General features: G+C 54.2%; 5 protein-coding genes across 5 annotated transcripts; 2 read left to right on the plus strand and 3 right to left on the minus strand.

The window, feature by feature from the left end:
• Nucleotides 1–1,011: 1,011 nt before the first annotated feature.
• SMAC4_06204 (uncharacterized protein) lies at nt 1,012–3,117 on the plus strand (the record flags this gene model as incomplete). Its single annotated transcript, XM_003345503.2, has 1 exon — nt 1,012–3,117. The coding sequence occupies one exon, from the start codon at nt 1,012–1,014 to the stop codon at nt 3,115–3,117; it is 2,106 nt and encodes a 701-aa protein (XP_003345551.2).
• Nucleotides 3,118–4,886: 1,769 nt separating this feature from the next.
• SMAC4_06203 (uncharacterized protein) lies at nt 4,887–6,779 on the minus strand. Its single transcript, XM_003345502.2, has 3 exons — nt 6,736–6,779; nt 6,012–6,142; nt 4,887–5,937 (listed from the first exon to the last, which is right to left on the minus strand). Exons 2-3 carry the CDS (start codon nt 6,135–6,137, stop codon nt 5,047–5,049), a joined length of 1,017 nt encoding a protein of 338 aa, XP_003345550.1. The 5' UTR covers nt 6,138–6,142; nt 6,736–6,779; the 3' UTR covers nt 4,887–5,046.
• Nucleotides 6,780–8,814: 2,035 nt separating this feature from the next.
• SMAC4_13839 (uncharacterized protein) lies at nt 8,815–9,006 on the minus strand (the record flags this gene model as incomplete). Its single annotated transcript, XM_066091648.1, has 1 exon — nt 8,815–9,006. The coding sequence occupies one exon, from the start codon at nt 9,004–9,006 to the stop codon at nt 8,815–8,817; it is 192 nt and encodes a 63-aa protein (XP_065947211.1).
• Nucleotides 9,007–10,532: 1,526 nt separating this feature from the next.
• Nucleotides 10,533–11,678, minus strand: SMAC4_06202 (uncharacterized protein; the record flags this gene model as incomplete). Its single annotated transcript, XM_003345501.2, has 1 exon — nt 10,533–11,678. Exon 1 carries the CDS (start codon nt 11,109–11,111, stop codon nt 10,533–10,535), a length of 579 nt encoding a protein of 192 aa, XP_003345549.1. The 5' UTR covers nt 11,112–11,678.
• A 48-nt stretch (nt 11,679–11,726) lies between these two features.
• On the plus strand, nt 11,727–12,850 carry SMAC4_06201 (uncharacterized protein; the record flags this gene model as incomplete). Its single annotated transcript, XM_003345500.1, has 2 exons — nt 11,727–11,772; nt 12,246–12,850. 2 exons carry the CDS (start codon nt 11,727–11,729, stop codon nt 12,848–12,850), a joined length of 651 nt encoding a protein of 216 aa, XP_003345548.1.
• Nucleotides 12,851–13,448: the final 598 nt, after the last annotated feature.

The raw sequence follows: 13,448 nt of genomic DNA on the forward strand, positions 1-13,448 counted from the left end.
CCATTTCCAAAATCGTCCAGGAACAAACCGCTATCGATCTCGAATACTCCCATCTCCCCGCTCGCATACGGTTCTCGCGTATTCCACGATGTCGTCGTCAGAACATCGAGCAGCAGCTGCAGCTGCAGCCGCAGCAGAAGCGAGCCTGTCCGCCCAAAGGACCTTGGGTTTCCCGCTATCATCGAGGCGCTTACCAATACCATTTCCACCTTCTACAGGCCGCGCAGGCTGCAAGGGCTGCAAAGGCGCTCCTAGCTGGACAGGCCACACAGCTATCCTAGCTGAACACGCTGCTCAGACTGCCCAGGCTTCTTCGTCTTCTTCATCTTCTCGGACTTCTTAATCTTCTCAGTCTGCTGAGGTTTCGGATTCTGATGCCATAAACATCGATACGGACGGCAAGAAGGGCAAAAATCGGGCGAGCTTCTCCAGAAAACATACCGCCGGCGAGATCAGCAAACTCCCGAAGAAGTCGGACATTCTCCCCTCTGAGGAGGTTATCCGGCCAGTTATCGTTGACGCTGTGAAACGGGAAACCTATCCGCGCCCCGAATCCTATGTCGACATGGCGAGAAAATTGCGATATGACAACTATAGTTTGCAGGAAGGACGACCTTTCCCTTACAACGGAAGTCATGATGTTTTTTCCAGGCTCCCCAAATCCTCCACGGACCGTCCCTCGCCGCATAACTTCTCGAATTCCGTATTTCCCGGTTCAAAGTCTCCTTAGGTTTTCATGTGTTACAAGTCATTCCAGTCAGAGCAGTCTGTCTACCTTCGAACCCCAAGAAGGCGGGTCTGCTTGACAGTCCTAAAGCGTCACTGTCTTTCGCTTTGCGGGTTCATGCTGCCGGTGGTTTGGTCAAGGCTCTGTTTCCTTTCTATCTTTTTTTCTTTTTTTACTTCCTTCCTTTCTTTCTCTCTCATTCTCAAGCTCGTATTGGCCAAGCGGGCCCCCACCATGGCCGCTTTTTGGAGATTGACCTATACCCAAGGAGTGCGTTCTAACAGATGGCTCTCAACAGATACGAAGATGGAGAAGTTCGGAGGTATGGAGCAGGCGAATCCTACCGACCGTATAACAGAGATCGGTCGCCTCGGGCCACTCGCAGTCCCCTGCCCCCGAAAGATCGAGGCCGTACTCCGCCCGGCGCCAGCGACAGCTACGTTCCCAGCAGATCCCCACGCCGCCGTTCGCGTAGTGGTGACCGGCTGGTGGATCGCATAGGAGAACGTGGAGATCGGGTAGGAGATCGTTTGGCAGACCGCATTGGAGATCGTGGAGGAGATCGCGTGGGAGACCGTTTGGTCGATCGTATCGGAGATCGTGTAGGCGATCGCCTGGCTGATCGCGTTGGTGACCGGTTGGGAGATCGTCTTGGGGACCGTCTAGGCGACCGCATTCGTGACCGTGTGGGTGACCGTATGGGTGACCGTATCGGCGATCGTATGGGTGACCGTCTGCCGGACCGTCTGCCAGATCGTATGCCGGACCGTTTGGGAGATCGCATGGGAGATCGCCCAGGCGGAGTGGGCGACCGGTATAGACGCCCGCGAGATAGGTCCAGGGAACCAGAGAACACTTGGAGACGACAGGATCGTAGCAGAAGTCGCCCTCGCAGCCCTCCTCCTCGCAGCCCTTCACCGCCACCAAGACGGAGCCCCCCTCCCAGAAGAAGCCCTCCGCCCAGATTTGCCTCTCCCCGGCGCGACGAGCGACCTGAGAGGGCTCGATCACCCCCACCCCCTCGGCGGGAATTTGAGATCCGGAGAAGGTCTAGGTCACCATTTGACAACAGAGACAGATTTCGCCGGAATCGATCACCGCTGAGGAGGACACCTCCTGTCGGACCGCGAGGGGGATCTTATCGTCCTCGGTTCCGATCTCCAGAACGCCGCGTCCGTGACCAGGACGATCGTTATCCAGCCCCGGCCTTCCGACGCCCTGTTTCCCCCCCGCCGGCCAGAGATTCAGTCAACTCATCTGCTATTGCGTCTCGCTCTGCGTCGGGCAAGTCTTCACCGCGTCCGAGCTCTCGCCAGAGAAGGGATGACCGATCAAGACCCCAATCACCAGCACCGGCACCGACACAAGCACCGCCGTCGGTACAGGCACAGACAGAGGCACCTGCACCTGCACCGCGATCCCCTCCACAGCCGGCCCCGCCCACTCCGATTCCTGTGCGTGAGACGCCCAAGCAGGAGCAACGGCAACCGGCGCCGGAGCCAGCTCCCACTCCCATTCCCGTCAAGTCGCCCCCTAGAGGCCCCGCAGCTTTGAGAGCACCACCCACTGGCCCTGCGGCGACTAGGACCCTGGCACCGCCTTCGGGGCCCTCAGCCAGCCCTGCAACCCGTCATCCTCCTCAGACCCCCAGCGGCCCGTCCCGACCCGACACCTCCAGCCCGCCCGTACCACCGTCGGGCCCTCGTGGCTACGTGCCTCCTCCCCGAGGCGCTGGCTTCGCTCCCCGCGGAGGACGTGGCGGAAACAGCTGGTCAGGCATCTCTCGCCACAACTCGGTCAACAACAGCAACACCAACGGCCCCGCGGCCTCGGTCTCGCCCTCCTCCGGCGGCGGCCCTCGCACCGGCGGCCCCAGCAACGCCAACAACATCCCCACCGGCCCTCGGGGATCCATAGCCGCCGCATCATCCGCCGCCTCCGCACCCGTTGCCTCTACTTCGTCCCCCTCTCCCTCCCTCAGTAGCTCCGCAAAGCCGTTTAACCCACCCACCGGCCCTGCCGCCCATGCCCATGCCCATTCTCATCACGGCCACGGCCCGCGCGGCCATCAGCAGTCTTTGACTCTAGCGCAATCCCTCATGGCCAGCATGCCCCCGCTCATCCCGGGCGTCGGCAAGCTGGACCTGTCCACCGGCTCGGCCATGTTGACGGGCGTGACCAAGGATTTGGATCCGCACCATCGTAAACTGATGGAGGATGAAGAGAGAATCAGGGAGGAACTCAATGCTAAAAAGGAAAAGCTGAGGAGGAGCTTGAGGATGTGGAGCAAGATGGAGAGGGAGAGTAAGGCGTTTGAGCTCAAGAGTGATCTGAGTGAGAGGAGCTTGAAGAATTTGGCGGGCGAGGGGCTGGGAGGTGCTGCTTTTTAGTAAGGAAGTATGGTACATGTTGTTGATGGTTGCTGCTTGCTGGTGGTCAGTCACTGATGGTCATTAGTGGGTGGTTTAAAACAAAAAAGAGAGATTGTCCGACTGTCGGACTTGTTTCTTCATCATTCACATCGGTCTGTTCAGATGGTATGGTACGGTATGGTATGGTCTCGGGAGCATAACAAACAAATAGACGGCTCGGTTCATTGGTTTGACATGAGATTAGTCTAGTAGGGCAATTAAATGCATGAATGGTTACTTTCAACAATGGGCTAAAACATAGATAGAGATAGGCAGCGGCAAAACAATAAAACATTCAAAGCACCTTTCTTCTCATGAACCTGTGGTGATATGTGTGTTGGGTGTCTTAAGGCCAGTGATCAAAGAGCTATGATAGAAGGCGAACGGCATGATGAGAATCATATGTTTGTTCAAAGCAACATCTTTCAGTCCTATTTGTATTGTCCTGTTCTTCCCACATGCAATTTCTTCCCACAGTAGCTTCCACCCAGAGAATTATCTATCGTGGATCAACTCAACTCTCTGTCGTCTGTCATTGACCACAATAAATTTAACACACCCACAGCCCCACCCCGAGCCAACTGCCATAAATGAGGGGACGCTCATCCTTCCTTTCATTCCCTCCCAGCTTTATCCGCACAATTCAATCCTAACCTAGCATCCTAACATCCTAACATCCCAACATCTGGGCATCCCTCTCAGCTGAACAGTAACATTCTACTTGTTAGTGATATCAGTGATATTCATCAGTCAGTCCTGCTCAACTGCACCAAGCTGGGCTTGCTGACACCTCCTTATGGTTTCCATTGTTCCCTTGCCGTTGCCCTTGCGCTCTCGTGCTCTCGTGAGTGTCACTCTTTCCTTTGCTCTTCGCTTTTCGTCTTTGGTTTTGCCCTTTTTTTTTCTTTTTTTTTTCTTTCGCTTTTCGGTGTTCGTGAATATCCTGAATGGCTCAAGGAGACAACTTCTTACATCTTCGGGACTTCTCTCGGCCATCCAGGTCATCCATCAGATTGGTGCCGCCAAAGTGGCCAAGCTCGTCAAGGCCATCAAGGTCATTAAGGTCCCCGAATTCGTCTCAGCCGGGCATGCAACCCGACTCTCGTATACCGTGACGAACGAGGATCGGATACCTTGATGGCCTAGTTCCATATCATGACCCTTTTTCCAAGACTGATTGGAAGACCCTCCACACCTTGACGTCCTCGTTCCACCCATTTAGCGGGCGGCAGCGGGCGGCAAACAGGCCCAGATAGTAGCTTGTTGATCGTATTGCCTGATAAGGCGTTGTCAGACCACACTCACGTCGATACGACGGTAACGGTGACAGTGAATACAACCCACCCCTTCTCCCTTCAACTTCGCCTCATGCTGTCATATCGTCATGCCACTGATGGGAATTGCCAATCATCAATTGTTTAGGAACATCGTGTTCTCAGGCCACTGAAAATTCTAGATCTTGGTTAATCCATTGAAGGGAGTATCCTGAAGCAAGAAGACATATGCTAGCAAGCTGTTGGTCTACATACTCCTTGGCATGCGCGTTTGAAACTCACCCTCGCCAAAGGCTGTTGTTTGAGTGCTCCTAAGGCAGCTCAGTGCTGGTAAGCCGTCGCCGGGAGGCCCGGGATCAGCTAGTTGTGGCCTATGGACAGATTGCAGTCAACTGGATTGATCACAGCCATCCAGACACCGCAGTCCAGACAAAAACACAAATAACATCACGGTGCGCAGTTAAGACAAAAGTGGAGGTGAACTCGGTATCTATTTGAGTTCGGATATTATTTTACTATAAGCAGGACTGCCCGAGATCCAACATGCTCGAGTTCAATCCCATCAATCATTGCCCATTTTTTTCATATCTAGGAAAAGACCATTACTTCATAATCGTGCGGGGACGCAACCGATTCAAGCCTTGGAGGCATCGACCTTGGCGACGTAGGAGATGAGGTCGAGGACACGGCGAGAGTAGCCCCACTCGTTGTCGTACCAAGAGACAAGCTTGACGAAGTTCTTGTTGAGGGAGATACCGGCCTTGGCATCGAAGATGGAAGAGGCGGGGTTGCCGTTCATGTCGGAAGAGACAACCTCATCCTCAGTGTAGGCGAGAATGCCAGCGAGGGGACCCTCAGAGGCCTTCTTGACGACCTCCTTGATCTCATCGTAGGAAGCACCCTTCTCGATGCGGACGGTAAGATCGACAACGGAGACGTTGGCGGTGGGGACACGCATGGACATGCCAGTGAGCTTGCCGTTGAGGTCGGGGATGACCTTGCCGACGGCCTTAGCGGCACCAGTGCTGCTGGGAATGATGTTCTGAGCAGCAGTGCGGCCACCGCGCCAGTCCTTGGAGGAAGGACCATCGACGGTCTTCTGGGTGGCGGTGTAGGAGTGGACGGTGGTCATGAGACCCTCGACAATGGTGAAGTTGTCGTGGATGACCTTGGCGAGGGGAGCCAAGCAGTTGGTGGTGCAAGAGGCGTTGGAGATGACGTTGGCGGAGCCGTCGTAGCTCTCGTTGTTGACACCCATAACGTACATGGGGGCATCAGCAGAGGGGGCAGAGATGATGACCTTCTTGGCACCACCCTTCAAGTGGGCGGAGGCCTTCTCGGTGGTGGTGAAGACACCGGTGGACTCGACGATGTAGTCGGCGCCGGTCTCGGACCAGGGGATGGCAGAGGGGTCGCGCTCAGTGTAGAACTTGACCTTCTTGCCGTTGACGACGAGGTCGGAACCCTCAACGGCGATGGTGCCCTTGAAGTTGCCGTGGGTAGAGTCGTAGCGGAGCATGTACTCCTGTATGAGGGAAGGTGGTTAGGATCCGGCTTCATGAGACGGGAGATGTATGTATGTATGCGAGGCCAACTTACAGCGTACTTGGGCTCAATGAAGGGATCGTTGACAGCGACGATCTGGATGTCATCGTGCTCAATGGCATTGCGGAAGACAATGCGACCGATGCGGCCGAAACCGTTGATGCCGACCTTGACGACCATTTTGACTGTTGGAGTGAAGACTGGTAAGAATCAAGACGTTTTGGTTGTCAAGCAAATTGTTGAAGGTTGCAAGATGATGAGTGCGTAGGATCAAGAAAGTTTTGGGATGAGGTCAGGAAAGGCTAAGGGAAGTCTGGCTTTTATCCCAGACTCGTCCCCCTCCCGCTTCCTTCCTCTTCGGACCAGTTCCCTCAGTGCCATATCTGCGTGGCAGAACAATTGGACGAGGGAGCGTCCTAAAGTGGAAGGAACGACGGTAGACAGAGCCGGGGGTCAAAAGATTCCTAGTGAACCCTTCACCACCAAGTACCACCAGCATCCATGACAGCTCTGAGTCTCGTCTGCCCCTTGGGGGTAACAGACGCAGACACGAATGCTGTACGCAGCTTGGCAGCAAGGCGGGAGGCAGTGACTGATGATGGGAAGACGCGGGACACGGAGGGAGAGAAGGAAGGAGGTGCGGGGTAGCTGCTGCTTCTGCTGCCGCCGTCGCTGGGCATGACGCTGACATCTGGGAGTATTGAGGAAGGAAGCTTGGGATGATGGAGGGGCAGGTGTTTCCGTTGTTCCTGGAGATGCAAGGGCAGTCACAACATACCTGATGTTTGTAGATGTGGTTGGAAAGATGAGGGTATCGCGAGGATGATGATGAAGCAAGAGGAAGGAAGAAAGGAAAAAGTTGGGAGGGCCCGAGGAGGTTCTTGTATCTATTATCTAGTTTCCAGCCGACTCCAGCTGCCCTGCTCGTGTCCATTCTGGTTATCAGTATGTAATCCCCGGTCGGCAAGGAGGGGCAAAAGAGGAGCTCCTTGTCACCCCTGCCAAACACCCTCACTGCCTGCCAATGTCACCGTGGTGGCATGAGCGACATAATTTTGGTAAGAGGTGACTGGCACTTGACTGGCACTGACTTGGCTCGAGGTGGGGTGGTTTGTGCTTGTTCCTTCCATCCCACCAGCCGTCTCCCATCGCGGTTGCATCATCACCGCTTTGCTCCATGCCCCTGGTGGGCTGTGGTGGGCTGTGGTGGGACGTGGTGGGATGAAGTGGGGCGACTCTCTCAACGGCTTGGCGTGCCATGTTAGCGCAGTACCTCACTCTCCACCCTTGCAACAAAGGGTACGCCGTACTCGGCCACGCCCTTGGCTTGAAGAGATTCCCATCCTTCTTTGACGCCGCCGACAAGAGGCAACAATCAGACAGCTTGTTGCCGGAGAAGCCGTGGATTACGATCGCGTTATGTGCTTCACGGGTCTTGTGTTTGTAATACCAATTGAATGAGTCAGTTTTGAAGACGTCGCTGCTGACATTTCTGACTGCTCCAACTGCGAGCCCGGTGCTTCCCCCAAAAAAAGCAGCCAGGGCTCTCCGTCACCGGGGCCTACGGGGGCCGCGACGCCGGTCTCGTACCAGGCTAACGGGCCAGGCGCCGATATTCCCAGAGAATCTCTTTTCTCATCGGGCCTTTGTTTGCTGGTAGAGAAAATCGGCAACGGGGATCAGGCTGGTTCTTTCCGCCTGGACTGCTTGGCTCTTATCAAAGCTATGTGATAGTCTTGACAGCTCGAAATCGCTCATGCAGCGCGTGGCATGCCGTCCTCCACCGTCCATCATCCGAGACTGACTTGTCAACACCATCATCACCAGAATTAACATGGAAAACATCAACAAACAACAACTCTTGTATCCGACTAACAAGGACCTGCTCAGCTGACACGGGGTATCCGGTAAGGTACGGAGCGGAATATGGAAACCAAGACAGTCGGTAAGGAACAAGACGGGATCCAACATGGCCAACATGGCATGGGCTACGGGAAAGTTTGGAGACATTCGGCTCAAGACCGACGACGGTGTCTGTCTGCCATTTTCGTCGTTTCCCCATCCGTCCCCCTCTCGCCGAGACCCCCAGCCCAAGCGGAGCTCTCTCCTGTGGCCTCGCCTCACTGCATCTGCACCCTTCTGTTGGTTGTCCACGCTGTCAGTTTGACAACAATTGTTGGCTCCTCAAATCCTCTCAGATTTGTCAATTCATTCGTCTGTTCTCTTGCGTATTCTTTTGGACTGTTGTTGGCCAGGCTCAAATATGTAACGAAAACTCTCCATGTTCAATGACTGGATAGTTCGTCATGATCTTGCTCCCAAGTGGATTGCATGGCCATAGCTCCCGTTCGGCAGCTCATCTCGGCTCCACTCCCATATCTTTTGCTTGTTGAGCTTTGAGAGAAAGCTCGAAGCTCTTCCCTGTTGTCTACGCCACAAGTGAAGCCACAGCTAGAGAAAAGGAAGAGTTAATGTTAACCACAGCCACACATTGTGTTCAATCCTTCAGTTCGTCTGTCACTTCATCTGATGCCAAGCCCAAGTGTCGGCTGGTGCTGCTGGTTGGCTGGCCGGCTACGATAATCCAACATCAGCAAAAACAAAACACTCCCCTATCCCAGCATTGTGCCTTGCTAGACAACACCTTTGGATGGAACGCGAACCACAGTGGATCTGGGGAAAAGGGGGTAAAAAGGAACCCAAACCGTCATCGCCCGGGCTTACCGCAACTTTAACTTCGATATTGTGGGCAAGGCGGGATCGTCTTGACATGTTTTCGCGGGGTAGATGAGAAGCTATCCTTGACAGTTCCTTAACAACCCTGAACGACAATCCAAGCCCCTGGCCAAAGATGCACCTATAACCCTGGCCAACCCTGGCCTTTCGGCAACACCATTATCGTCGGGCCCCATTCACCGGAACGGTCCGGAGGAATGCTGCCAGCTTGGCCCGACTCCCGGCTCCTGTTGGCGTTCCCTTTCCCCTGAACAGCCACACGCCCGGTAATGTTCGATTCAAGAAGCCGCCTGCTTCCGGCATTGGCCTTCATGCTCCCCGGATTCCAAGCTGTCAAGTTAGCTGCAGCTGTCCAAAAAGAGGGGTCTTTCCGGTCAACGTCGAGACCCTCACTTGACGTCACAAGACGTTGGCTGTTAGGACGCGGCTACGAGGCTACTGATACCCTATCACTTACACTTTTATGATTGTCGGCTAACAATATCGGATGTGGTGAGCAGACTTATATATACTACAACCACCAGAGGGCTGGACAGTTGCCGACATCACGATCCGGACAACATGAATCTATGATCATCATTACAAACAGAAACAGATCCAAGAACAACCCGGCTTAGCAAAGCCAACTGTTGGTCTTGTTTGAATTCTATTGGCGGTATACCCGCGGATGTACTCGGGTCGTCGGGTGTGCTCGGCCCATCCACTTTCCTGATCTGGACAACCACACGATCACAAGACCAACATCCAGCCGACGACAAGCGTTTCGGAGCAACAGCCTTATAACTACGATGGATCTAAGACACGTTGATGCACCTTGATGGCTCTTGGCAAGTTGTCTAGGGAGATCAGCGAGATCTTCAGGTGTTCGGCCAAGAAAAGCAAGGCCCATCGTCTACCCCTGACTGAAGTAAACAAAGCCTTGTCGGACCAGGCTGGGAACATGACACTCCCGAATTTCGACAACACAACACGACCATAATCTTTTTTTCGGCCATTTACGAAATACGCTACCATCAGATTACATTGCTGATACGTTTTTTTTTAAAAAAAAATTTTAAACTTTTTTTATGTCCATGGTGGTGGCTCCCTTTACTTCTACCAAAGCTTCATGCCGAACTCACCCACTAAGGGAAGTCGTTCCATCATGCGGTACCATGGGCCGACGACGGATCGCTCTCAGGTACATTGCCGAAACTGCGCATGAGAATGGCTTACCGCGGCCCGGGCCGCATTGCCTTTTGCCACAGGTACAATGTTGATGGGGTCGTATGTTACTCCAACGAGCGTCGTTACACTTTCCGATTCGACGCCGCTCCCATCTTGCCATGACCCTCGAGGACATCCGAAATCCCTACAGAATCCCTGAACCGCTGTGCTTCTTCATTGGTGCGTTTGACGCGAAAAAAGCCAACATCTGGTTGTCCATCTCTGGGTTAATTAGGCGAAGAGTTACGAGTGTCCCCTCCGGAAAACTCGGTCTGGCTGGGTCTGACCGGAGCAAGACTGAACATCTGGCGCCCAGGGAGATAACGTACTCGCTGCATCCGAACCGGTAAGGCATCAGGAGTTAACCTTTGCGGTTGTATTTGTATTAAAGGTAGATTACCCAGCCTCTCGTGGTTCTTTGCTTTCCCCATGGGTCCAGACGCTTACCCCCACAGCCATTTCCCCAACGAACGCTCCTCGATTCATCCAGTGACATTACTGTACATAGTGTTAATGACATGCTCTCCCTTTGTTTTTGCCTCCAAGACTCGGTGCTTGCAGATATTATAGATCAGGATCAGAGTCTGTGTCTGGGTCGCTAACGGTGGTCCTCTGCTGCTGCTTCTTCTCCCCCTATTTCTCTGCTTTACCACTCCCATCCCCCTTCCCATCCACGTTCCCATTGGCCTTTCCGTTCCCGTTCCCATTCCCATCCCAATCAACATCAACCAAACCCACACTCATCGCCCTATCCGCCATCAACGACCCAGTCTCCTTGAACTGCTCCGCAATCATCGCTATGAGCTGGCCCTCTGTCGCCATATCGAAAGCCTTTTTCGTGAAGATTTCCATACTGTCCTCTTCGTCCAGTGTCGCCACCGTGTCTTCTAGCGCAATCAACCTCTCGCAAAGGGCGCCGGTGATCAGCTTGAGGTCGTCAATGCGCTCCCAGGTGTATTGGTAGAGGGAGGAGATTTTGGAGAAAGTTGGCTTGGGTGGCCTCTTGGTGGTGGCAATTGGTGTTTTTGACGTTGTTGATGTCAGGGGAACAGATTTGCTCCTGGTGGTTTGTGGCGGGAGAGGGGTTGGTGGCTTAGGTTGGGGTCGGAGAAGGGCCCGAGGAGATGAAGGTGGTGCAACCAATGTGGACGATGTAGCTAGATGTTGTTGGTGGCTCTCACTTTGAGATCCATAAAGACCTGGAGTCGTCATCTTCGAGGAGAGGGGAAGGAGGTGTAGGAAACAACCGGGACACAGGGAGTGGTTGGGTGTTGCAGTTGGGTGTGGACAACTGTTGATGAGTTTGTAAGTCAAGTTCCCTTGGTGCGCGCGATTCTGACTATCTGCCTGTTTTATGTAGTGAAATTCAAACCATCCAGATATTTCGAAGAACGTACCAGAGCATACTCGTTGTCTCAAGACAAGTTGGTTGGATCCGCCATCGTTGACCTCACTCTCTTATTTCAGCTTGACGTGAACACGGTGGTTCAAACGGACCCCTACAAGCATACTCCGTCGTCACCATGGACAAACTACCAAACTGCGATTATAAACAGAACAGCATGGAAGGCATCCTCAATTGGTGAGAAGCTTTGTATACCTCAAATGTGCTGCTTTGCATTTTGTCATGGCAGACACTCGTCCTTTCTGGTTTTAACCACCCATCCACTCCTTGTTGAAGAACATCCAGGAACCTGCGAGGTGAACAACAGCTCACTGGCTTAAATTAAAGACCCAATCCTCCTACGGCTGACCTTGTCGAGCAACTTTTCTCATCTTCCCGCACACTGCAGCAACCGCGAAAACCCCGGCTCTGACCTCTTCAAAATGCCATCAACACCGCCCCCACACGACGGCAACAACCAAAATAACGGTGACAACCCCAACATTCAAAAAGAACCCTTATCCCCCTTGTCCGCCTTCTTAGCAGTCAACGCCGTACCCCGCTTGCTCCCCCAGTCCCATTCTCTTCTTCCGGCTCGACGTCAGCCGCAGCCGTAACCCAACTCCTCGAACATAGGCCCTGCGCTCCAGTAACAGCCTCAACCGCAGTATCAACCACAGCATCACCCACAGTCTCAACCACAGTCTCAACCGCAACAGCAACAGCAATCATGGGCACAACCTAGCTCTGAGCTTACAATTTACGAACGGCGGCAACAGCAACAGCAACAGCAACAGCAACAGCAACAGCAACAGCAACAGCAACAGCAACAGCAACAGCAACAGCAACAGCAACAGCAACAGCAACAGCAACAGCAACAGCAACAGCAACAGCAACTAGAGCCCCGACGTGATCCCGAGCTAGATCGGATTCTGGAACAGCATCAACGGAGAATTCAGCAGCGACGACAGCCAAGAAGACAACAACCACCACAATCGCATCCTCACCCAAACGAACCACGAGTCCCAACCCCAACCCCAACCCGTCGGGGACAGCCAACCTCCCCAGACCTTCAACCTTCAACCCCTCCAACTACCCGTTCTCCTTCTCTTCCGTCTCCGGTAACCCCGGTGGTCCCAGTGATGTCCCTAACACCAATTACCCTATCCCCTCCTCCACGCCCTCCCAACACTCCCAACCCTCCCAACAACCCTCCCACCAAACACCCCAACTAACACCCCATCTAACACCCCACCAAGCCCGCCTCCTAACCACCTTCTACCACCACCTCTCCCACAACCTCTCCTCCTCCGTCCCATTCACCCACCTCGCGCGCTTCTTATCCTTCCCGCTCTCCATGCTGCGCATCCTTCGCTGCGCCGTCCCCCTCCTTGAACTTCGTGAAGCCAACGTTCGCGAATCTGCGGTAAAAGAAATCTGTCAGCAAGCTGTGGCGGAAGTGCTGGGGTATCCCTTTGAAGGACCGATTGTGGAGGAGAAAGTGGAGAGGGAGTTTAGGGAGGGTTGGGAGGCTATGAGGGGAGGGGGGATGTTTGCGGAGTTTTAGGATAGGAGGGGGTTTGAGGGCGGTGGGGGGTGGAGGGATTGGGGGGATTTTGTTAATGGGAATGGGGTGAGGGGGGAGAGAGAGGGGGAGGTGAGGTTGGAGGTGGAGGAGGAGGAGCTGGGTTTGGATCTGGAGAAGGAGGAGGAGCTGGTTTCGGATCTGAGTTTGAAGTTGGAGGTGGTCCTGCAGTTGGAGCCGGGGCTGGAGCCGGGGCTGGGGCTGGATATGGACATGAGCATATAAGAACTGTAGGAACAGGAGGATCGGCACCTAGAGCAACTACGTCATCTGGCTCAGGCTCTCGAGGACATGGAACGTCTGTTGCTAGGCTTGGAGCTGCTGCTGGGTTTGGAGCTGGAGCTGGAGCTGGGCTTGGAGCTGGAGCCGGGCTTGGAGTTGGAGCTAGAGCTGAGATTGGAGTCAGAGTCGGAGCCGGGGTTGGGACTACTACAAGATTAGTAGGAACAACTGCACGGTCAAGGGCGCCTACCTCTAGGAGAAATGCGATGCCCCCAGCGGCAGTATTTGGAGTACCTGGTGGACCAGGAGGGAGACCTGGATTGTCTGCCGCCCCTGGAGGATCTGCCCCTGGGGCCTC

Source organism: Sordaria macrospora, chromosome 5 (genome assembly GCF_033870435.1).
Source record: "Sordaria macrospora chromosome 5, complete sequence".
In the NCBI taxonomy this organism is placed as follows: Eukaryota; Fungi; Ascomycota; class Sordariomycetes; order Sordariales; family Sordariaceae; genus Sordaria; species Sordaria macrospora.